At 38.4% G+C, this 26,126-nt stretch overlaps 1 protein-coding gene and 1 pseudogene across 4 annotated transcripts in view; one reads left to right on the forward strand and one right to left on the reverse strand.

The window, feature by feature from the left end:
• Positions 1 to 26,126, reverse strand: part of CKAP5 (cytoskeleton associated protein 5) — a 94,091-nt gene that overhangs the window by 61,214 nt on the left and 6,751 nt on the right. For 3 of the 4 annotated variants that reach the window (XM_037028017.1, XM_037028016.1, XM_037028014.1), the window contains exon 2: positions 219 to 312. In XM_037028017.1, the coding sequence (XP_036883912.1) occupies positions 219 to 275 (57 nt within the window). In that variant the 5' untranslated portion in view covers positions 276 to 312. Of the gene's footprint in view, positions 1 to 218; positions 313 to 10,640; positions 10,741 to 26,126 lie in introns of those variants that run through there. The other variant, XM_037028015.1, reaches the window with a different exon arrangement.
• On the forward strand, positions 4,215 to 5,321 carry LOC118974519 (regulation of nuclear pre-mRNA domain-containing protein 1A-like; annotated as a pseudogene).

A 26,126-nucleotide genomic window follows, 5' to 3' on the forward strand; every position in this document is an offset into this window, starting at 1 on the left:
CAAAGTATTCAAATATTTGTTATTACTTTGTCAGAATATGGCATTAAAGATGTGACAACTCAAACATGAATCATCCTGCTGAAACTTCCCAACAACTGAAACGTTGTTTTCGGCTGTTCTGTGTAATCACTGGGTAGCATTCAACTATATGCTACACAATATAACTGCTGACAAAACAGGCCAATGACACTGAAATCTGAGTTCCGGAAAAGTCTCACCTTGTGTTCACATTTCTGATCAACTGGCAGCTTCAGCCACTCACTATCATCTCCCATTGTGCTTCCAGTTTCTCCTTAGAATTATGAGTAATTCCTAATTAAACAAAAATTGATATCTATTAACTCTAGGATCAAGCAGTCTCTTAAGACAAGATTACTTTTCTGAGATCTTTATCATGATGCACCAAAAAGATTTTTAAAAGCCCATTCTTTGTTTATATACACCTTAACAGAGCATTTTAAAAGTAAAAGCAAGAAAAAATAAGTCCATCGGAAACTCTAGACAGATATTTGTTTTTTAAAAATGATGGTTATATAGTTTCTTAAATAGGAATCTCTTAGATTATATAACAAAGCTAGACTAAAACTGAAGAGCTGAGCTACCTGGCCTTCTAAAAGGGCAAGAGAAGATGACCCTGGCCAGGTAGGTCAGTCGTTTAGAGCATCATCACAATATGCCAAGGCCGTGGGTTAGATCCCCAGGCAGGGCACATACAAGGAGTAACCAATAAATGCATAAATAAGTAGAACAACAACAAAATCAATGTTTCTTTCTCTAAAATAAATTTTTTTAAAAAGGCAAGAGAAGAATTTCAAAGAATGCCATACTTTCAGCTGTTAAACAAAAATTCCTTATAGAAAACATTCAGTATGGAAAAATCTCAATGCTACTCAGCTCTCTAATTCTGGTAAATATGACTTCAGTCAATATGTTTATGTAAACTAGTAAAAAAATAAATCCCTGAATGAACTATTCCTTTTTTTAAAATTATATTTTATTGATTATGCTATTATAGTTATCCCAATTTTCCCCCAAACTATTCCTTTATAAATTTTATATTTAAACAATTTTTTAGTCAGTGAGGTTTACAGTCCACATTCCTTTAATAATTTGTGCTACTGTTTAGATGACATTTCCTTCTGATTATCAAAGTACATATGCTAATTGCAGAAAATCTGGAAAGGACAGAAAACATATAAGGAAAGTGTTAAACAAAATTTCACCCCCTTGATGAACACTAAAATGTGTGTCCACTTGAGTCCTTCCAAGTTTTTCTCAATGCATAGACAGTGTATAAATTACACACACACAAAAAAGAGGGAAATCTTTTTCTTATATGGTCACATTCTCCTATATTTGAGAACCTGATGATCTTTAAAGGCTGCATAGCACTACATTTTTATCATCAATCCTACTGTTGAAATTTAAATTGTTTCCAATTTTTCAATATTGTAAATAACATAGAGGGATTCTGCTTATTTCTCCTGTGTATCCCAGTCCTGGTCTGACATAAATATATCTTCAACAAATATTTGTTTAATGGATGCATATCATGATAATGCCTATCTTGAATCAGGCATTGCGCAAAGTACTTGTTAAGCATGTTGATTCATTTTGTACTAACAACTACATGAAAGATATTCTCTCCACTTTATACAAAGGCTCACAAAGATTAACTTGCCTAAAACAACAGACCTGACAGGCAGTGAGATCACACTAAGATTCAAAGTCTATGCCTCTTCTTTTATAACCTGTTCCCTTCCACGAAAATGTAGGAAATGTTCCAGGAAAAGTTAAATACTCAAAGAATGAATTGTAAAAGTTTATCAGAATAAGTGGAACTTCCTTTGAGAACACTCTAAAATCCTCAAGACCCTGTAAAATAACAGCAGCACATTTTAGAGTAGGAGCCAAACCTTAATAGAGAACAGAAACTCTAATACAGCAATGGAGTAGATAAAATTGTACGATAGTTTGGAAAATAGTATGGCATTACTTAGGTTGAAGATGCACATACCCTGCTATCCAGAAACTCCATTCCTAAGTATATACCCTAGATATTGACGAAGACCTATACAAGGTTATTCACAGCACTGTTGTTCATGAAAGTGAAAAGTTGGAAACATTTCACAAGTATATCAAAAAGAATGAATAAAATAGTGGTATAATTACACAGTGTAATATTATATATACAGCAACAAAAATGAATCAACTATGTAGTGCTTCTCCAACTCTATAGTGAAGGACCAGTCCTTTTTGGGTAATTTTTCAAACAATTGTATACTGATGTTTGTCAAATACAATAACAATTAATTATTAGATCTCTGTATTTTTAAAGTCCCCCAAGTAAATGAAAAATAGTCCAGTCACCATGTAAAACAATTTAGTGGTTCCTTAAAAAGTTAAACATAGAATAATATGGCTCTGCAATTCTAGTCCTAGCTTTATATCCAGAAGCACTGAAAACAGGTACTCCAGTAAGGACATATACATGCATGTTTGTAGCAGCACTATTCACCACAGCCAAAAAATAGCTCAAAGGTCCATCAATGGATGGAATAAACAAATTGCGGTATATACATACAATGGGCTGTTAGTCGGCCATAAAAGGGAGTGAAGTTCTAATACGCGCTACAACTGGATGAACTTCACAAACATGATGCCAAGTGAAAGAAGCCAAACACAAAAGGTCCCATACTATATGATTCCATTATATGAAAATATCTAGAATTATAATAGATTGATTCATGTAGACACAATGCAGACTGGTGGTTGCCAGGGGCTGAGGAGAGGGGGAATTGAGTAGAAGCTGTTTAATGGCTAAGGAATTTTACTGCAGAGTGATGGAAATGTTTCGGAACTAGATGGAGGTAGTAGATGCATAATATTGTGAATGTATGAAATGCCATTCCAATTGTTCATTTTAAAATGGTTAAGTTTTATGTTATGTGAATTTCACTTCAATAAAGTATTATTATTTTTAAGCCCCACAGTGATCCAATGTGCAACCTGGGTTGAAAACATCTCACATTACTTTTTTGGCCCAAGTTTGAGCTGCAATCTTTCCCCATCCGTTTTTTGAAGAGAAACACTCAATGAAATCTTTTAAATCATTTTCCAACCAACAAAATGTCAACAATAATATTCAACTGTCAGTATTTTATGAGTTCATTATAATACTTTTTCTCCTGTTCATTACTTTTGGAAACATGAAGAAACAGGTTATTCAGCCTAAGTGCCTCACAAAATTTAGATGCCATTGTGTTACATTTTCTGAAACGGCTTCTACTATGTTATAGTCTGAGTTTTTAAAAGTTGGTGTTTATGATCTTTCTGTTGGAAAGGAAAGGCCTGTTTCATACCCAAACCTCCCCAGACATTGAATAATGGATACAGTGTTTGTGCAAGCATGTGACACTGAGGACGCCTGTTCTGCCTCTGTGTTTGTCTTCTTCCAGGATTGATCCACTGAAGACAAAAGCACTTCTCCGCTCATTTTTCCCCATAATTATTTTAATTATAAAATTAATTTTAGAATTTAATTTTTACATATCTAAAAAACATATGCAATGAGTTATGAAGCATTACAATAAAGTTGACCTACCACCCAACCTGAAAATTAGAGACTACCAATATTATTATTGTACCTGCACATTTCTTTCCTACTCCATCCTTCTCCCCACAGAAGCACTTCCCTGAATTTGTTTAGTTCTACGCTGTAGTCATAATCACATATTCCTAAACACCAAAATTAACTGCGCTTGTGAGCTTTAGAAAACTGTTATCATATTGTTTGTAATCCTCCATAACTTGCTTTTGTCATTTAAAATTTCATTTGCGAAATTCACCCACACAGTGTACCACAACTCAGAGCGACTCAAAGTGTGGTTCAAAGATGTGTACTGGTTCACAAACTCCTTCTAGAGAATTGAAAACAGGTTCTCAAAGAGATATTTGTACACCATGTTCAAAGCAGCGTTATTCACAGTACCCGAAATACAGAAGCAACCCAAGTATTCATTGACAGATGAATGGATAAGCAAAAAGTAGTATACACATACACTGGAATACTACTGAGCCTAAAAAAGTAAAGAAATTCTGGGTTTTGCATGGTAGCTTGGATGTAGTGTAGTGAAAGGTGGTGTGAGGGGTCAAGGTCACAGTGAGTTCGGTAAAACTCTCTTCCCCTTGCCCCACTGTGTGGGACAGTGTGAATGCAGTGTTCGAGGGACTCTGTCTCCTCTGAGGCAGCACTGGAAAACAAGCTGTCAGAATTGAGCAACCTTGTCCCTGTGACTCATACTTCATCCACCACCACCTAAAGCACTCTGGCCCTATCGTCACCCTGTGGGAACAGGGGCTGCCTAAAGCCACACCAGACAGGAAGCTTACCTTTCTTTACCTAGCCACGATGTCATTCAGAACAGCAAAAGGCAGGGGCCAGAGTTTACAAAGGATTTTGCACCAATTAAGGTGGAGGCTTTTAAGCACTTTTCAAGTGAAACTGATGAAGTCATAAGAAACACCTTTGAAGAGTATTATCCGACAGGGAGGAAAGGTCTGTTTATGGAAACGATGTATTAGAACAATTTAAGCAATCTCTGTACAGCCATAAGAAGGCTAGGAAGCGAAGTTTCAAACAGATAAAGGTGGATGAAAATGAAAACTGTTCCTCTCTGGGGTCTCCAAGTGAACCACCATAGACTCTAGATCCTGTTAGAACATTACGAGATCTAGTAAATGCTGCTTCAGGTGATGTGGCAGTTCAACATAGAATAGCTTCTTCACTTGTTTAAGTCCAAGAAGCATCTCTATTAGATCACAGATAGAGAATCTGGAGAAAGGCTTTCTAGAATAGTAGAGGATATTTGTACGTTGCTGCAGATTACAATGGCAGATTTGCAGCTGAAATAGATGATAGGAAGCAACTCACTCGAATGTTAGCAGATTTTCTTCATTGTCAAAAAAGGAAGCCCTTGCAGAGAAAGAGCATAAATTAGAAGAATATAAGCACAGGCTAGTCAGTTTCCCTGGTGTGCAAAGAACTCAGGTCCCAGGATCCAGAGCCTGCCAGACTTATCTCAATTGCCCAGTGTCACTGGCAGCCACATGCACCTGCCCTTTGCAGGGAACATCTACAGTGAAGACTGATGATCAGTCTCTTTCCAGGGTTCAGGATTTCGCAGGAGATGGAGACGGGATAGATAGATAGTCCAGTAGCATTATTTTTGTATATTGTTGAAAGTGACAGTAACAACAACAAGACAATTTATAAAACTGTTTAAAATGTTGGTTTGTTTACTATTTCACTGGTAAGTTAACATGACAGTTTAAACAAAGTGATGATCTGTGTGCATTAATAAGATCACCAATAGTGATTATTTTCAAAAGATCTCGTAAAGGTTTTTGATCCAGAGTCTTGTGAGAAATTCCATGTTTCTATTTCCTCACTTATTTTCAAATGTTTTTATTTTCTTCAGTATCTAATCACAGCATACCATGTAATTCCCAAAGGGTGAGAGCTAATCAGGAGTTGGTTGAGACTTGATTATGGTATAGTTAGAACTCGACTGTAGAAGAGACTAAGAGTTACAACTTAATCTTCCTCCTCCCTGACCAAAATATCAGTTCTGTGCCTCTCAATGCCTTTGATTCCTTATTCTTTAGAGATCAGCAATTTAACACTAAACACGAATGTCATTTTTAGGGTCAGATCTTAGAGAAACGTTTCCACGATAGCATTATAGGGGCTCCGCTCCAACTGCCAGTATAGAATAAGAGGAATGTTAAAGAGGAACCCCTTTGATTAAACTGTTTAGAAATAGGTGATTAGATTAATATGAATTGGTTGGAAATGTTATAAATTTTGACATTTTTCCAAGAGGATAGCTTTCATTCCAGAACTGATTTCTGTGAGATCAGCCTCCTTTTAACACAATTGATCCCTTTAAAGCCATCTACAGGATTAAGCAAAACAAAATAATGATACTTTTATTATTTCCATAGCCTTTAACTTTAAAAACAATAGTATTTCTAGCTCTAACATCTCAAAGACACAATATTCATTAATGTTCAGTAAAGTAGCCTGGAACATTTTTAATGTTTCCTTAAGGTTTGGAATGACTGTATACTTGGAAATTAAGCAGTGCCACACTACAGGGAAGATCTGGTAAATATTCTATGTGTATATTTAGAGTTACCAAAGCAAAGTACTTTTACCTTTCTTTAATCCTGTGTGTTAGAGCGGTTGCACACTCTCCTGCTTTCTTCTTAAATCGCAGTGTTAAGCTGTGATTAAATTAGTTGGGAATACAAATTAGTTGGGAATACAACTAATTTGTATTCAATAATGACTTAGGAGAAACTCATTCATTACTTTACATATTAGATAGTTTTTGTTGTAAGCAGATTCAAATTAGATAGTCAATAAAACACCTTAATTCTCCCCCCCCCCATAAAGGAAAGAAATTCTGACATGTTGTAACATGGATGAATCTTGAAGTCATTATGCTAAATGAAATAAGCCAGTCACAAAGTTACAAATATTCTAATATTCCACTTATATGAAGTACTTAGAGTCATCAAAATCATAGAGACAGAAAGAATGGTCATTTTCAGTAGATGGATGGAGTAGGGTTATTGTTCAATGGGTATAAAGTTTTATAAGATGAAAAGATTGTGGCGATGGATGTGATGATTGTTGTACAACATTATCAATATGTTTAATACCACTGACCTTCACACTTAAAAATGGTTAAGATGGTATATTTTATGTTTATTTTGCCACAATAAAAAAAATGAAGTACTGATACATAGTACAACATGAATGAACCTTGCAAACATGCTAAGTGAAAGAAACCAGTTACAAAGGACCACATATTGTATATTTCATTTATATGAAGTGTCCAGAATAGACAAATCTATAGATACAGGAGATAGATAGATCAGTGGTTGCCTAGGGCTGAGGTGTTTGAGGATATTAGAAGACTAGGGGGTGTGGGGTTTCTTTTTGAAGTAGTAAGAATATTCTAAAATTGACTGTGAGCCCTGGCTCGGTGGATTGAGTGCAAACCAAAGGGTCATCAGTTCGATTCCCAGTCAGGGCACATGCCTGGGTTGTGGGGCCAGGTCCCCAGTAGGGGGCAAGTGAGAGGCAACCACACATTGATGTTCCTCTCTTTCTTTCTCCCTGCCTTCTTCTCTCTAAAAATAAATAAATAAAATCTTTTAAAAAAAGCCAATCTTAAAAAACACTGAATTCAATTAAAAAAAAAAAACCCAAACTAACAAAGTTTAGTAAGAAAAGTTCTAAAGAAATAAAACTTATTTGTTAAAGCTACCAATCACTTTAGAGGTGCATAGGTTGGCTGTAAACGTTAGAGTCCCTTCTCATAGTAGGACCTAATAATAAAGAATTACTCTATTCCAATTTTACCTAAAACTTTCATTCACTGAATTTCCATTATATGCTCAAGGAGTTCATAGGAGTACAAATAATATGTGTAAATAATCATAATACAAAATACAGTATATATGGAAAGTGACATTAGCAAAGGACAAATGAAGGTTATGAGAATTCAAAGACAGGATTAACCACCAATGAGGGAGGGATGGTTAGTGAAAATCTCATAGAAAGAATGGTATCTGAACTCAGTGATGAATGATAGGTGCGCTTTTTCAAATACAAACCAAAACAGGAGTGGATGAGGAAATGTTCTAGACTGAGAAAATAAGAAAGGCAGTCTCAGGTGTAGAAAAGTCTTAAGCATGTTTGGGGAACACTAATTGGCTCCATTTACTGGAGTGTAAGACCAGAAAGGGGCCCTGGCTGGTGTAGCTCAGTGGATTGAACACAGGCCTGCGAACCAGAGGATCGAGGTTCGATTCCCAGTCAGGGCACATGCCTGGGTTGCAGGCCAGTTCCCTGCAGGCCAACTCCCAGCAGAGGATGCACAAAAGGCGACCATACATTGATGTCTCTCTCCCTCTCTCCTTCTCCTCTAAAGATAAATAAATAAATAAAATCTAAAAAAAATAAAAAAATAAAAAAACCCAGAAAGGTAGATCAGGGTCAGATCATGCAGGATGCTGAATATTAAGCTAAACAGCAAAGGATGCTGATGAACTGAAGCAGGGCAATGATGTGATCCTACCTACTTTAGAAAAGTCTATGTAGAGTGAATTGGAAGAGAAAGAAAGTAAAGTTTTGATAGGAAGTTATTGCAATATTCCAGGGCAAGATAAATAGAAGCCAAAAAGGGGGTTTTGGAAGTAGGAATGGAGGTGAACAGGAGAGACTGAGGGAGTTACATTAAAGGAGTAGAATCAATAAGCCTTAGCAACTAAGGATGTATGAGTAGGAAGTCTAGTAGGAGGCCCCAGTCTAGGTGATGGGGGAACAATGGTACCAATGACAGAAGAATATGTCAAAAAGAAGTTCTAGGTTGTTTGTTTGGGGGATGTGAAGGAGAGGTAAGGAATATGGTAAGTTTGGTTTCAGACTTGAGAAATACAATCTTCAAGTGGTCAGAAATATGGCAGCAGGGATGAACACAGGGGTCTGGATTTTATAAACACAGACACAGAAAATCAAGTTTTCATTATACAGCAAGGTTTGATGCTTTAAGAATGAATAAAATTGCCAACAAACAGAAGCATTAATAAAATTAATTTGAAATACTACATATAATGCTTGCTATGGTTCAGTCTAGTCCATATTACAAATATTTAGAAACTTTAAATTAGTCAGATCTCTTAGGTTTTACCCTAGCCTAAAACAGAGGCAAAGGTAAGGAGGGCAGTTAAAATACATGTGTTCTATAGAAATATAATCTTATACCACTGATGTATCTAAAATGTCTTTCAAAAACCTAAAATCCCATACAGTCCACACTACTGCTAGAAAAAGTTTAGATGTAATTGTTTATTTTTAGACCAGAAGTTAAGAAATGTTTCTAAAGTCACACATAAAGGCAGAACTTAGAATTGCAACTCTCTGACTTTTCAGTTTTGTATTCAATTAAATAACAAATTACCTACTAAATACAAATTATATACTATCATAACAGACTCAAGCAATCTATGAATCTTCTCATTTGTCAACCAACCAGAAGTAAGGCACAAAGAGATTAAGTTGTGAATAATGTTAGAGCTGGCTCTAGAACCTATGCTTCCTGTCTCCCAGTCCACTAGTCTTTCTCAGTACCCAAGGGTACCTTTCCTGTACCTTGACAGTCTGTAAGAATAATTATACAGCTACTAAACAGATTGTTCTAGCTTTCTACTTGGGAAGAAGCTATGGCAATGGAACTATTTTATGGCTAATTTCCAAGCCTTTGACCTACAAAAGCTCTTCACTATCACAGTACAAAAGATCTGGATCTGATTACCATTCCTAGACTCTCACTTCTGGCTAAGGAAATGCTACTGCAGAAGCACAGAATGAGTCTGAGAGAAGTTTGAGGAAATTTTTTGCCCACTCGAAAAACATCTTTGAATGATTGATGGATGAGATGTGATGATAGTCTCACTGCAAAAAAGAAAATAATTATAAAACAAGGATAAAACAGAATACACAAATGGCTCAAATCATGTCTAGGAACAAATAACTGGATTAAGGAAGTATAACAATTATGTAACTAGCATAAAAATTTAAGAGCTTTATTACTTGGCCAAGCCAGACAAAATTTCTAGGTAACCAGTAACAAAATGACAAGGCTTTCTTTCCTCTTTTTTCCTCCTTCACTTTCCATTTATTTTTATTTTTTATTTACTCTTTATTGTATTTTTTCAGTTACCATTTAGTCCCCTTATGCTTCCCTCCAGCCAGCCCTTTCCTTTGAAACTCACTGCCTCCAGGTAATTCCCATTAACAAGGACAAGAATTATCCTCTTGCTGGAGTATTCTGCATTATCAGGGAGCCAGAAACCTGAACTGCTTCTCTAGCAAGTTATCTTAACAAACTTGGGTATGCTTGCTGTTCTAGTCCTGGAAAGGTGGTCTCTCATAAATTCCTTCAGAGAAGGGGAAGAGCTATAAAGAGCTGTCTCTTTACACATCAGCAGGAAAGAAAGTTAACTGGACTCTCCCTAACAGATGATCACTGTCATGTCTCCAAAAGGTGGACCTGACAACAACACGGGCCTCTGGGGAGGCTGTAAACTAAACCTGGCTGTGAATTAGGTCAACTTTAAGAGTTACTTCTCAACTGTACCACGGTAGGTGAAAACCTAACGCTTACTCATCCCGAAACCACTCAGGTCTCCAAATCCCAGGATAAGGACCCAAGGCTCAAGGGCACTGGATTCAGCTGCAACCATCCAGCTCAAAAGGTTATACTCGGGTAAAAGCAATCCCCTCTTTACTCTAAGTAGGAACCAGGGAGGCAAAGCCAGGTAGTGGGTACTGCTCAATCACTGCACAACCAAACAAGCACTCTAGGGCCGCTGCCACCACCCAGAAGTAGAGCAGATGCCCCAGGCTTTAGCTCACAGCAACCGGCATTGTTTATGCTTTTTTGCCGGCCTTAGCCACTGATAAGCCGGGAAAGTCCCCTGAACTGTCCACCAGGGCTTCCGGCCTGGGCACCGGATGCTGGACTCCCCCTCCCCCCGCCCCCCGCCCGCAGTTTGACACTTACGCTCCCTCCCCAGGCTGGGAGAGGCCCTAAAGTCCGAGCAGAATCAGCAAGAATACCAGGCAGGCGGCAGCAGAGGTGCTGCTGGCCTGCTGGGAACTACCTCCTCCAGGGGCGGGGCCCAGAGCGTGCTGAGAGACGGCCCCTCCTGGGCCCCTTCCCGCAAACGCTAATAGCTTAAAGGGGCCGCTGCCCTTCGCCCAGAGGTCTGCAGGACTAAGGGGCCTCTTCCCACACAAAGTTTCTAAGGCAAATTAAGGACCAACCAGTAAGATTCCATCATGGTTGGGTGGACCTCGTTTTTGGTGGCAATACAGGTAATGTTCCAAAAACAAAGGAGATGATCAATTCCTAGTATCACAATCCTAATCTCTCCTCCAGTGGTGAAAAAATTGATGCAGGAAACAGCCTAAGCATCAGGGTAAATATATAGAACCCATCGTGTACGCTGCTTACTTCTTTAACTTGAGAGTCAGTGTTTTTCAAATGGCAACTCAGAGGCCCAGAAAAGATTTCTGGCTGCTGGTACTGCTTCACTCACCCCTTCACTGACTCCTGTCTCTTCTCTCAATACAGGGAATCCCACGCAATGATACAAGATGGGTAGGAAAGTAACAGGAGATGAAATAGAAAAACAACACTCTTCTTGTGAGTAAAATGTAATCTTTCAAGATTGGCCAAGATTCATTACAAATCTATGTATCTAGATAAGGAATCTTGCATGCAAATACAATTTTCATTCATCTAATTTAATATGAAGAGTTGAGAAAATTCTAGGAGACACTGAATTAATAATATCTCAGAGAGTTAAGTAGTGGTCTCTGAGCTCTCCACAGGTTATCAATGATTTTTAATTTTTTTTTTCACAGAAGGAATTTTTTCTCAATCTCAGTTTATAAGGTTTGACTGCATTTTATGTCTCCTTCACATATCAAGAAAGATTTGTATGTGTATTTATTGATTTTTAGAGAGAGGAAGGGAGAGGAGAAAGAGAAACACCGATTTGCTATTCCGCCCATTTATGCAGTCATTGGCTGATTCATGTATGTGCCATGGCCAGGGATCCAATCCGCAACTTTGGCTTATCTGGATGACGCTCTAACCAACTGGGCTGCCTGTTCAGGGTGTGTGTGTGTGTTGTGTGTGTGCTTTTAATCTTTACCAGAGGACATTTGTTCATTGCATTTAGAGAGGGAGAGAGAAAAAGAAAAAGGGCGGAGGAGTGGAGTGGGAGAGAGATAGACAGGCAGACATGGATGCGAAAAACATTGATTAGTTGCCTTCTCATACATACCCCGACTGAGACTGAGCCCACAACCAGGGCCCGGTGGGTATAAAACCCAGCCTAGACCTTTTGGTCTACAGGAGGACACTTCAAACAACCGGGCCACACAGGCAAGGGCTGTGTGTTTTTTAAGTCTGTATTATACTCCATTTAAAGTTAATAAACACAACTTACTAAAGCCTTCAATCACCACCAGACCAATAAGGGACTCAATTTAGTGAAGCTAAAGCCCATTAATAAATGCCCTAACATTTATCATCACAAACAGAGGTTTGAGTAGAAATTTAGATTCCAAAGGACAGGCATTAAAACAGCTCTATTAGGGAGCAGACCCAGGTTACCTTTATTTGGAAGGTCTCAGAGAATTTAAGGCTAAGTAAATGATACGTTTGAGTTAGGTAATTAAGATTTTCTTTCCAAAGGGGAGGAGGGATTAAGAGAATAAATGGTAGTGGTAAAAAAGTACAATAAATTCAAAAAACATTTTTTCTCATTATATCTCCATCAAGCGCATCACACCATTCTGAGGGTAATAATGGTTTGTAGAGCAGCCTTCCATTAGATTGTGGAAGGACTTGGGCAAGGACTCGAATGTACTGGGTTGGCCAAAAGTCCGTATGGTTTTCTCCATGAAATAAAAGACACATTTTTCATTTTCATCAATGACTTTATAGATTTGGATATTTTGAGTATGTCAGCTATCTCTGCACAGTATAATGTTGATTATTCACAATTAATGTCTCAATTTGATCTCTATCAACTTCAACTGGTCTACCCAACTGTGAAGCATCGTTCAGCAAGAAATCTCCAGCATGAAACTTCGCAAACCACTTTTGACACATTCAATCAGTCACAGTGCCTTCTCCATGCACCGCAATTTTTTTTTTGCATTTTAGTTGCACTTTTATATTTCTTGAAATAATAAAGCACAATATGCTGAAAATGTTGTGTATTTTCTTCCATCTTCAATATTAAAAGGGCTACACAAAAATCCACCATTTTTGCAAAGTTTTTTTCCCATTTTTTAAAAGATTTTATTTATTTATCTTTAGAGGGGAAGGGAAGGAGAGAGGAAGAGAAACATCAATGTATGGTTGCCTCTCGTGCATCCCCTGCTAGGATCTGGCCTGCAACCCAGGCATGTGCCCCGACTGGGAATCGAACCATGATCCTCTGGTTCACAGGCCCACATTCAATCCACTGAGCCACACCAGCCAGGGCTGAGAAGTTTTTTTAAAATGCATGCTGATATGACAGCTATCACAATATAATCTAACGAAATTGTTTCAAATGAAGTTAAAGAAAACTAAGGCTGGAGCCATCTTATGGGAAAAAAAACAACTTTTTGTCCAACCCAGTATCTTAATCATCTTTTTTTTCAGTGCAAAAAATGAATACTGAATATTTGTCATAAAATGTATGACCAACACTTTGACACAGGAATCCCGATCATTTCAATAAGCACACTATAGTGCATACATGCAAATGATTAATACCCACTGCAGTGCTTATTAGTGAATTAAAAATTTAGAGAAAAAAATCTGTTGACTGTACAGCTCAGTCTCTGACATCAGAACTCAAGATTATTATCATAAGGATTTCTATCTTTTGCTCCAAATTCATATACATTTTATATAACTACAGTATTTTCAAATAATTCTAGATACCTTTCCAGATATCACAGTCCAAACATAGCTTATTTTACTTTGGTTACTGCTTCTTTTCTTTACGATAGAATGAAGTGACTAAACTGGACACGTAAAACCTTCATAATTCAACAAGTTAAGGTAGTAATATTCTCCTTAAAATGGCAAAATGAAAACTTTAGGAAATGATTTAGTAAATATTACTTATGCATATGAGTATAACATAGAAGAGAACATGGGAAAATGATAACAATTCATGTATTATGTAGATGTCATTTCTTATGTTTTTTTAAAAAAATCCTTCCCTACTGTAATGTTTTTTCTGCAATAAATGAAGCACAGGAAAATATTTAGTGCATACATAACCAGCAAAGGAAAAAGAAGTTTTAAGCAATACTGGTATTCTTTATTAGAGCATATTCAAGGAAGGAAACAAGCCAAGTCCATGGTTAAGAGCATGGACTCTGGAATTAGAGTGCTTAGTTCAAATCCTGATTGTGCCATTTATTAGCTGTGTGGCTTTGGACAAATACCTACCTCTCTGTATTTCTGTCTTCTATATGTAAACTGGGAAGAGTCATACTACCTATCTCATTGTGTTATTAGAATTACATAGCTTAAGTGTTTTATATTTGTAAAGTACCCACAACAGTGTCTAAAATACAGTGGTATATATGAATATTTGGTAAATAATACATACAATGTTTAACAAATATAGGGTGGGGCAAAAACAGGTTTACAGTTGTAAGTATGGGAAACACTATTTCTGTATTATTATTTATTAATTATTGTATCTTTTCCATACACACAACTGTAAGCCTATTTTTGCCCCACCCTGTATTTATTGTGTAGCTTTTCTATCACATTCCTTTTAAAACTAAAATGCAGCCCAGGCTGGTGTTGCTGAGTGGAGTGAGTGCTGGCCTGCAAACCGAAGAGTTGCGAGTTCAGTTCCCAGTCAGGGCATGTACCAGTCCCTGGTTGGGGGCACCTGAGAGGCAACCACACATTGATGTTTCTCCCCTTCTCTTTCTCCTCCTTCCCTTCCCCTCTCTCTAAAAATAAATAAAATCTAAAAAAAAAAAAAAAACACAATAAAAAGCAAGTGTATAGCTCCCTCCCACTGACTGTTCCTAACTCCCCATGTTCTGGTTGTTAGAATCAGCCTGATTCTCTCTTACTGAGAATCAGGGAGAGAGAGAAGACACTCCTTGAGCTAAGAGCTTTTAAGTAAGGTTTACTGAGGTATAACTTAAAGTAAAATCCACTGTTTAGTACACAGTTATATGACTTTTGACCAACATAGGGCCATGTACCCATCACCACAAATCAAGAACATCTCCAGTAGCCAAGAAATTCCCTGTGCCCCTTTGCAGTCAACCTCTCTCCCCCAGGCAATCAGTGCACTGATTCTTATTCTGTCTCCACAATTTCGCCTTTTCCACAATGTCATATAAAAAGAACCATTCAGTAGGCAGTCTTTTGGGTCTGGTTTTTTTTTTTCACTTAGTAAAATCCAACTGAGATAACCCATGATGCTTGCTGCACATATCAATTTGTTCTTTTTTATTGCTAAGCAGTATTCTATTGTATGATCCAACTTATTTTGTTCATTCATTTTCCAGTTGAAGAACATGTGCACTGCTCCCAGTTTTTAGCAATTAAGGAAAAAACTGCTTCAGATTTTTGTATGAGCACAAGTTAGCATTTCTCCTGGGCAAATATCCAAGAGTGGGAATGCAGGGTAGTATAATAAGTGTATGTTTAATTTTACACATAACTGGAAAACCGTCTTCCACAGTGGCTGTATGAACCATTCTGCACTCCTCCTCCACCAGTAATGTATGAGAGTTCAAGTGTAACTGGATTATTACTTGGTACTAATTTCCAGTATGGATCTCTAGTTTTGTACCTATAAATTAAAGCCAGTTCTTTCTTCAATTTATTATTAATGGTTTGTACTGTACTCTTCTATTTACAAACCAGTCAATGGTCATTTGGTAAGAATCTTAGATGCTATTTTATAACACTTTCAAAGGGAAACATCAATGAAAATGACTCTTTCAAATCCCATCCAAGAGTAGTCAGTCTGGTCATTCTGTCTGCATCAACAAGCTACGAGGATCAACAAAATGTACCCGAGTAAGTACAACAACCCAAAACATACATTACACATCTGTCAGTCAGCCTAACTAAATTCCTCAACAATGTCTTTATATAGCAAGTCATATATTAAACATCTTTTGCAATAGTATAATTCTCTTGATTAGGAAGCAAAAAGAACATTACAAAAATACTAAGAAAAGACATTTAAAAAACTTTTTGTAAATATTATGTCCAATATTACAAAAAATTCATTTAAAAAAGAGGTCTGAAATTTGTGTACATTGTTGGTGAGCATGTAAATTAGAAAATATTTACTATTAACAACCTATTCTCCAGAGAACTGAAAGCATCTGAAAGAGAACACAAACCATGTTGTGGGGATATAAATGTCCATACAAAAACTTGTAAATAAATGGTAATAGCAACATTATTCATAATAGCTCCAAAGTGGAAACAACCCCCCAAATCCATCAACTGATGGATGGGTAAACAAAATGTGTTATAGCCATATGATGAAATATCATTCATCCATACAAAGGAATGAAGTACTGGTACATGCTTCAATGTGGATTAACCTTGATAATATTATGATGAGTAAAAGAATCCAGCCACAAAAGGCCATATGTTGTATACTCCCATAGGAAATGCCCAGTTCAGGCAAACCAACAGAGACAGAAAGTAGAGTAGTGGATGCCAGGGGCTGGGGAGGTGGGTAGAGAGGCTGGAGGGAAAGGGACAATGGGGAGTCCCTTTTGCTAAGGGACAGTGGGAATGACAGAGGCACTAATAATTTACAACCATAATTACACACACGTGGGTTCTACCATCATTTCCCTTTTTCAGGCAACTAACCCTGGTAGAATATATTTTGTCCCCAGGTCAAAAAGTAGGGATTCACACAAGCCGCTCAAAAAGCAAAAATTTTTTTTCAGAAACTCTTTTTTTTTAAATTGTTGTTCAATTACAATTGTTCAAAAAGCAAAATTTTAATCATCAACCTCTTATGCCTGGCAAAGAATGTAATGTGGTAAAAAGACTGATTCAAGAAGTCAGAAATATGAACTGTACTTCTTTCTCTATACACATAATACTGAGAAGAGTTTTCTAAGTTATTTAGTCACACTTAGCACAATTGGTGGCACCAAGTAGTCAGTTTCACATTCCGAGCAGGCCTCCCTATAGCTTATACTCAACTAATACAATGAAAAGAAAACTATAGACCAATATCGCTAATAAATATTGATGCAAAATCCTCAATAAAATGCTAGTAAACCAAATACAACAGTATTCAGGGTGAGGAAAAGGAGGTTTACAGTTGTAGGAAGGTGAAAATCTTGAGCTTAATCTTGTATTTATTATTTATTGTATTATTTTCCATCCAAACAACTGTAAACCTACTTTTGCCCAACCCTGTAATAAAAGGATTATATAGCATAACCAAGTAGGATTTATTCCTGGAATGCAAGGATAATTCAAAATACCAAAATTAATCAAGGCAGCACACCATAACACTGTCCTTCCCCCCCCCAAATGAAGATAAAACCCACATGGTCATATCAATTGATGTAATAAAAAGCATTTGACAAGATTTAACACTCTCCATGGTTAATAAAACAAATCAAGTCGTGATTAGTGTGGCTTTGTGGGTTGAGCCCCTGGGTATAAGAGAGGCAACCAATGTTTGTCTCTTTCTCCATCCATTCCTTTCTCTCTAAAAATAAATAAAATCTTTAAAAACTAAATGAAGCCCTGGCTGGTATAGCAGCTCAGTGGATTGAGTGCGGGCCTGCGAACCACACAATCGCAGTTCGATTCCCAGTCAAGGGCACATGCCTGGGTTGCAGGCCAGTTCCTGGTTCCTGGCAGGGGACGCACGAGAGGCAACCATACATTGATATTTCTATCCCTCTCTCCTTCCCTTTCCCTCTAAAGATAAATAAATAAAATCTTTAAAAAAAAAAACACCTAAATCAAGAAACTAGAAATAGAAAAACTTTGGTCTTTACTCTTAAATGAAGCACCCAGAATGCTAGTTCTAGAATGGGAGATGTTCAAAAGACTTTTTACTTCTTTAAAAAAAAATGTAGCATATTGCAAAAGAAGGATCAAGAGAAAAGTATGTAATTACAGTACTGAAAAAAATTCTAATATGTACAAGTGTAAAACTTTATAATGCAGTAGATAAGAACATGAAATGAAAAAATAAGTGCTACAAAAATATATAAAAAAGAAAAAATAGCAAAATAATGAGGGAATGAGATGTTCTAGATAGCAAAGTTTGTCAGTATCAGAGATTTAGTCCTGAAACACCAATTATTTTTATGTAACTTTTTTCCATCAAAGAAAACACAACCTCTTAGTCTTAACCAAAGTAGAGTGATAATCATTTAAACTTTCCAGGATAATTCATGCGAGCAATGAATGAAGCGATACCCTCAATATCCAGTGACACAGAGGTATGTGGAACTCTTGAACCAAAACTAAATAGTTTCAGTTTGGCTTTCTGAATTTTAATGTTTTATATTTTGTAGCTTTCCTACCTTGATCATTGTGGTCAAGTTAAAACTTCTAGTTAGTTAGTAGCAGTGCCCCTTTCCAATTTTAGCTCTTGATTTCAAGAACCAAGCAATATTGTGCACAAAATCGTGTATAAAGAGGAAATAGGATCTACTTGAGGGAAGTCAATAAAATTCGTGATACTTGCTGAAAAGACTTTTAAAATTTATTTCCTGTAGTTGACTTTCAGATAAAGAAAATTCTACTTTGTCTTATGATTGAAAAGAGAAAAAAGGCACTCACATTAAACAAATGAGTTTTATTTCAAAGAAATACTTGAAACTACTCAACTTCTTCTCAGCTTTATGGAGTAAAAAATTTAGAATTACTGGGAATTCTGTTTTACTAACAAAATTCTAAGAAATTAAGTTATAAAAAATGCAGGTTTCTTATCCCAATAAAATAACACGTCATGTTTGAAGAGACAGGTCACCATAGCTCATCTGACATCATATCTATGCAAAAATGTCTTTGACATTTCAACTGAGTCAGAATTATGCTTTCACTGCATCTCTAAACAAAGCTCATATCCCAGGAACAAACAACTGCTATTATCAAGTCATGGAAAACAATATTTTCTGTGAAAAAGTATTATCAGTTTTAAAAATTTAGATCTCTGCAAAAAATACATTACAAAAAGGACTTTTCTTTGGGACATAACTTTCCTCTAAAAGTTGGAGAAAACTGTATGAATTCATACAGTTTTAGCTAAATATAAACAAACACATATGGAATGATATAGAAACAATTATATGTATGTGTAGTATATATGTGTGCAGAGTGAATATACGTACATATATTACCTAGCTCTATCCACTGAGTACGCCTAGGAACAATGACACCCCCGGCAATGAACACCGTGAGCACCCATATTTCAGTTTCCATGTGCCACTGTCCAATAAAAGGAACCTGGGCTCCTTGGAGAAATTGCTGATTCTAGGGTTAGGGCAGGAAAAATATAAGATGAGCTTGGAGCATCTTACAGTACCTGTAAGTTAGGAAATGTTTAAAAAGAAAAAGAAGAATGGGGCATGTGAAAGGGGAGCAGGAGCCAACCCAAAAGCGCTCCCAATGGTCAAAGTTGGAAAAATTTGAGCAAAAAAAGGAGTAACATAGAATCTGATTATAACTCAAAGTATAAAACAGATATATAGTGATATAAATGGTTGAATAAAGAAATAAATGGGGGAAGAAGAGCTAAATCTTCCTTATAAAATTCCAAATAACATATGTAGATACTCTTCCCACTGGGAATTGGAACTTAGGCCCTGCACTTAGAGGGTGGGCTAGACTTAATGACTCACTTCCAAAGAATAAGTATAGAAGAGAAAAAATAGACTTCCAGGCAAGATGGAGGCATAGGTAGGTAAACATGCCTCCACACAGCTATAGCAAAAAATACAAGTAGACTACAAAACAATTATCACCTGGAATTGTCAGAAAATTGAGCTGTGTGGAAGTCCAACCACGGATCTAAAGAACCCCATTCATCCACACTGGAGGAGGGGGAGAAGCACAGAGAGGCAGAGAGGAGTGGAAACTCCTCAGAGCAGCACAGGGAAGCATGGAGACAGGAACAGGTGGTCCCACATCAACGTGTAGTGGATAAAAAAAAGAGGGATACCTCAGGAGCAAGGGATCCCAGCCCCAGTCCAGACCACCCAGCCCAGGACTCCAGTGCCAAGAAGATGAGTCCCCATAACTTCTGGCTGTGAAAACCAGTGTGGGTTGGGTCAGTAGAAGAAACACGGATTCTCAAAAGACTCTTCTTAAAGGGCCTGCAACAGTCTTAGGACTCATGCAGACCCCCCCACTCTGGGATTCAGCACCAGGGCAACAGCTGGAAGGGCACCAGTGGCATTTGGGGAAAAAGTGAAGTGCTAGTGCCAGGAGACAGCTTCCTCTCGGAAAAACTTCAGGGGCGAGGCAGAGGCATTGTCCCTGCTGAGACCTCCCCCAGACCAGAGAGCAAAAGAGTGGTGACATGGGTTTTCCCAGCCCAGTGATTACCTAAGGCTCAGTCCCATACACCTTAACAGGTGCATCTTTCTACAATAGGCCACCCTACTAAGACAGGCAGTAAAAGTTGTTCTACCTAATACACATAAACAAATACAGGGAGGCTGCCAAAATTTGGAGACAAAGAAATATGGCCCAAATGAAATAAAAGAACAAAATTCCAAAAAAAAGAACTAAATGAAATGGAGGTAAGTAACCTAACAGATGTAGAGTTCAAAACACTAGTTATCAGGATGCTGTAGGAACTCATTGGGTACTTCAAGAGCATAAAAAAGACTCGGGTAGAAATGAAGGTTGCATTGAGTGAAATAAAGAAAAATCTACAGGGAACCACAGTGGAGAAGAGGACACCAAGAATCGAATCAAAGATTTGTAACAAAAGAAAGGAAAAAGCATTCAATCAGAATGACAAAAAGAAAAAAAAAGAATTAAAAAAAAAAGGACAGGCTTAAGAACTTCTAGGACATCTTCAAGCGTACCAACATCTGAATCATAGGGGTGCCAGAGGAGAAAAGGAAGAGCAAGAAATTGATAACTTAAGCCCTGGCTGGTGTAGCTCAGTGGATTGAGCATGGGCCTGCAAACCAGACGATCGCAGTTCGATTCCCAGTCAGGGCACATGCCTGGGTTGCAGGCCAGTTCCTGGCAGGGGCCAGTTCCCAGCAGGGGATGCACGAGAAGCAGCCATACATTGATGTTTCTCTTCCTCTCTCCTTCCCTTCCCCTCTAAAGATAAATAAATAAAATATTTAAAACAAAAGAAATTGATAACTTATTTTTTAAAATAGACAGAAAACTTCCCTAATTTGGTGGTGGAAGTAGACATACAAGTCCAGGAAGCACAGAGAGTCCCAAACAACATGGACCCAAAGAGGACTACACCAAGACACACAATTAAAATGCCAAAGATTTAGAGATAAAGAGAAAAATCTTAAAAACAGCAAAAGAAAAGCAGACAATTACCTGCAAAGGAGTTCCCACAGACGGCAGCTGATTTCTCAAAAGGAACTGCAGGATAGAAAGGACTACCAAGAAGTATTCAAAGTGATGAAAAGCAAGGACTTACAACCTAGAATACTTGAGCCAGCAAAGCTATCATTTAGAATTGAAGGGCAGATAAAGTATTTCCCAGACAAGGTAAAACTAAAAACGTTCATCATCATCAAGCCATCATTATATGAAATGCTAAAGGGAATTATACATGAAAAAGATCAAAACAATGAACATTGAAATGGCAATGAATTCAAAACTATTGATAATTGAGTCCAAATGACAAACTAAGCATACAAGCACAATAGAAACAGAATCATAGATATGAAGATCATCTGGAGGGATGTCAACAGGGAGGGGGAAGGGGGAAAATGAGGGGAAAGGTGCAAGTATAAAGAAGCACTAATTGGACTTCCAGCCAATTTGGAGGCATTAGTAGACATACTGTGCCTCCCCACACAACCAAAACAAAGACAACAACAAATTTAAAAACAAACCAAACTGACAGAAAATTGATCTGTATGGAAGTCCAACAACCAAAGGGTTAAAGAAGAAGCATTCATCCAGACTGGTGGGAGGAGCAGAGACAAGCAGCCAGGTGGAGAGGACTTGCAGCAAAGTAGCAGCTGGCAAAGTGGGTGGTCCCACATCTGTGTGTGGATAAACCAGGAAGAACAACTGGGGAGTGAGAAACAGCGTGCAACCCAGAGTTCCAACATGGGGCAATAAAGCCTCAAACCTCTGAGTAACAACATCGGTGGGAGTTGAGGTGGCGGGAGAAAGCCCCAGCCTCACAGGAGAGTTCGTTGGAGAGTTCTAGAACCCACAGAGTTCTAGAACCCACAGGGTTCCAGAACATACACAGGCCCACCCACCTGGGAATCAGGACCAGAAGGGCACAATTTGCTTATGGGAAGTGGGGGAAGTGACTGAAAACCAGCAAAGAGAGGAACAAGTGGTACTGTTCCCTCTCAGACCCCTCCTCCACATATAGCATCACAAGGCAGCCATGTAAAGAGAGGAACAAGTGGTACTGTTCCCTCTCAGACCCCTCCTCCACATATAGCATCACAAGGCAGCCATGTAGGTTGCCCAGCCCTGGTGAACACCTAAGACTCCACCCCTTACTACATAGCAGGTGTGCCAAGCTAAAAATATGGCCCAAGTGTAAGAACAGATCAAAGCTCTAGAAAAAATACAGTTAAGTGACAAACAGATATACAACCTATCAGATGCACAGTTCAAAACACTGGTAATCAGGATGCTCACACAACTGGTTGAATATGGTTGCAAATTAGATGAAAAAATGAAGGCTACACTAAGTGAAGTAAAGAAAAATGTACAGGGAACCATACGTGATGAGAAGGAAACTGGAACTCAAATCAATGGTGTTGACCAGAAAGAAGAAAGAAACATTCAACCAGAACAGAATAAAGAAACAAGAATTCAAGAAAATGAGGAGAGGCTTAGGAACTTCCAGGACATCTTTTGAACGTTCCAACATTCAAATCACAGGGGTGCCAGAAGGAGAAGAGGAATAGCAAGAAATTGAAAACTTATTTGAACAAATAATGAAGGAGAACTTCCCCAATCTGGCAAAGGAAACAGATTTCCAGGAAGTCCAGGAAGCTCAGAGAGTCCCAAGGAAGTTGGACGCAAGGAGGAACACACCAAGGAACATCATAATTACATTATCCAAGATTAAAATGAAGGAGAGAATCTTAAAAGCCGTAAGAGAAAAGGAGACAGTAACCTATAAAGGAATTCCCATACGACTGTCAGCTGATTTCTCAAAAGAAACCTTGCAGGCAAGAAGGGGCTGGAAAGAAGAGTTCAAAGTCATGAAAGGCAAGGACCTACATCCAAGATTGCTCTATCCAGCAAGCTATCATTTAGAATGGAAGAGCAGATAAAGTGTTTCTCAGATAAGGTCAAGTTAAAAGAGTTCATCATCACCAAGCCCTTATTATATGAAATGTTAAAGGGAATTATCCAAGAAAAAAATTAAAAATATGAACAGTAAAATGACAATAACTCAGTTATTAACAACTGAACCTAAAACAAAAACAAAAACAAATTACACAAACGACTAGAACAGGAACAGAATCACAGAAATGGAGATCACATGGAGGGTTATCAGCAGGGAAGTGGCGGGGGAAGGTACAAGGAATAAGTAGCATAAACATTAGGTAGAAAATAGACAGGGAGGTTAACAATAGTATGGAAAATGTAGAAGCCAAAACTATATATCGTATTTTTTTTGGACTATAAGATGCACCCCGGCCCCATTTGGGGGAAATAATGGTTGTTAATGCTGCTGTTGAGTTCTGTTTACATTTACATTGGTGAAGTATTATGTTATTTGTATTATTATATATTTTATCATATTTTCTCCTTCAAAAATTTTTTCCTATTTCCATCCTCTAAAACCTAGGTGTGTCTTATGGTCTGAAAAATACAGTATATGCGGAGGCACTTGGCTTCCAGCCAAGATGGAGGCGTAGGTGGAAACACTGTGCCTCCTCGCACAACCAAAATTAAGGACAACAAAGATTTAGAAACAAAAACACAAACCAGAACAGACAGAAAATTGAACTGTACTAAAGTCCAACAACCATTCAACCAGACTGGTAAGAGGGGCAGAGTCAGTGGGTGGCAGACGGGGTCGCAGCAGGAAAAGGCAGTGGCAGCCAGGCCTGGGAGCGCAGGTGGCACAGGGCTGACTATGGTCACACACTCGTGCTCAGATAACCTAGGCAAAAACAGGCAGCAAGACGGACTATGCAACCCAGGGCCCCAGTGACGGGAAATAAACCCTAAAAGCATCCACTGAAAAGGTGCTGGGGCAGGACTTTCGGCCAAGATGGAGGCATAGGTGGAAACACTGTGCCTCTTCACACAACCAAGTTTAAAGACAACAAAGTTTGAGTAACCAAAATGCAACCAAAACACAGAAAATTGAACTGTACAGAAGTCCGACAACAACAAACCATTCAGCCAGACCAGTAAGAGGGGTGGAGTCAGCGGCTAGCGGAGCAGGGTTGCACAGGAAAAATCAACCAGACTGACCCAGGCGCACAGGCAGCAGCTGCCAGATCCCAGGTGTGGGATGGCAATGGGCAGACCCAGTGAGTGCACAATATGGCTGGCTGACCGCAGTCACACATTCGCGCACAGATAAACCAGGCGAAGGAGCAAGCACTGAGATAGACCATGTAGGCCCTAGCAGCTAGAAGCAGCAGGGGGAACCACCATTGCCCCTCTCTGACCCCGCCCCCACATATAGCACCACAACCCAGTGACTTGGGTTGCCCCGCCATGGTGAACACCTAAGGCTCCGCCCCTCATACGTAACAGGCATGAACAGACCAAAACATTATGGCTCAAGAACACCTCTAAGCCCCAGAGCCAATAATTCTAAGTGACGAAGAGATAGCCAACCTATCAGATGAACAGTTCAAAACACTGGTGATCAGGATGCTCACAGAACTGGTTGATTTTAGTCACAAATTAGAGGAACAAATGAAGGCTGAACTAATTGAAATGAAAGGAAATGCACAGGAAACCAATAGTGATGGGAAAGGAAACTGGGACTCAAATCAAAGGAGTGAACCAGAAGGAAGAAAGAAACAACCAAACAGAAAAGAATGAAGAAACAAGAATTCAAGAAAATGAGGAGAGGCTTAGGAACCTCCAGGACATCTTTAAATATTCCAACATCTGAATTATAGGGGTACCAGAAGGAGAAGAGGAAGAGCAACAAGTGGAAAACGTATTTGAACAAATAATAAAGGAGAACTTCCCCAGTCTGGCAAAGAAAATAGACTTCCAGGAAATCCAGGAAGCTCAGAGAGTGCCAAAGAAGTTGGACCCAAGAAGGAACACACCAAGGCACATCATAATTACATTAGCCAAGACTAAAATGAAGGAGAGAATCCTAGAAGCAGCGAGAGATAAGGGGACAGTCACCTACAAAGGAGTACCCATCAGACTGTCAGCTGATTTCTCCAAAGAGACCTTACAGGCAAGAAGGGGCTGGAAAGAAGTATTCCAAGTCATGAAATCCAAAGACCTACATCCAAGATTGCTCTATCCAACAAAGCTTTCATTTAGAATGGAAGGGCAGATAAAGTGCTTCTCAGATAAGGTCAAATTCAAGGAGTTCATCATCACCAAGCCCTTATTATATGAAATGTTAAAGGGACTTACCTAAGAAAAAGATAAAAAATATTAACAGTGAAAGGACAACAAACTCACAGTTATTAACAACCACACCTAAAACAAAAGCAAACTAAGCAAACAACTAGAATAGGAGAGGAGCTACAGAAATGGAGATCACATGGAGGGTTAGCAACAGGGGAGTGGGAGGAGGAGAGTAGGGGAGAAGGTACAGAGAATAAGTAGCATAGACGGTGGAGAGAAATAGGGGGAGGGCAAGAATAGTATGGGAAATGTAGAAGCTAAAGAACTTGTGACACAAAGACATGAACTAAAAGGGGGAAATGTGGGTGGGAGGGTGTGTGCAGGGTGGAGGGGAATGAAGGGGGGGAATGGGACAACTGTAATGGCATAATCAATAAAATATACTTAAAAAATAAATAAAACAAAAATACGGTATATGACCCATGGACATGAACTGAAAGGGGGAATGTGAGTGGGAGTGGGTGCGCAGGGCGGAAGGAAATAAAAGGGGGGAAGTGGGAGAAATGTAATAGCATAATCAATAAAATATATTTTTTAAAAAGCACAAATTGGTATGTAGAAATAAGACAGGCAGATGTTAAAAATAGTATAAGTAATGGAGTAGCCAAAGAACTTATATGCATGATCCATGGACATGAACCATGGGGGAGTATTCATGGAAAGAATGGGGGTACCAGGTGGAGG

This window comes from Sturnira hondurensis, unplaced genomic scaffold, assembly GCF_014824575.4.
Source record: "Sturnira hondurensis isolate 20B ecotype Veracruz unplaced genomic scaffold, ASM1482457v3 Scaffold0019433, whole genome shotgun sequence".
NCBI lineage: Eukaryota > Metazoa > Chordata > Mammalia > Chiroptera > Phyllostomidae > Sturnira > Sturnira hondurensis.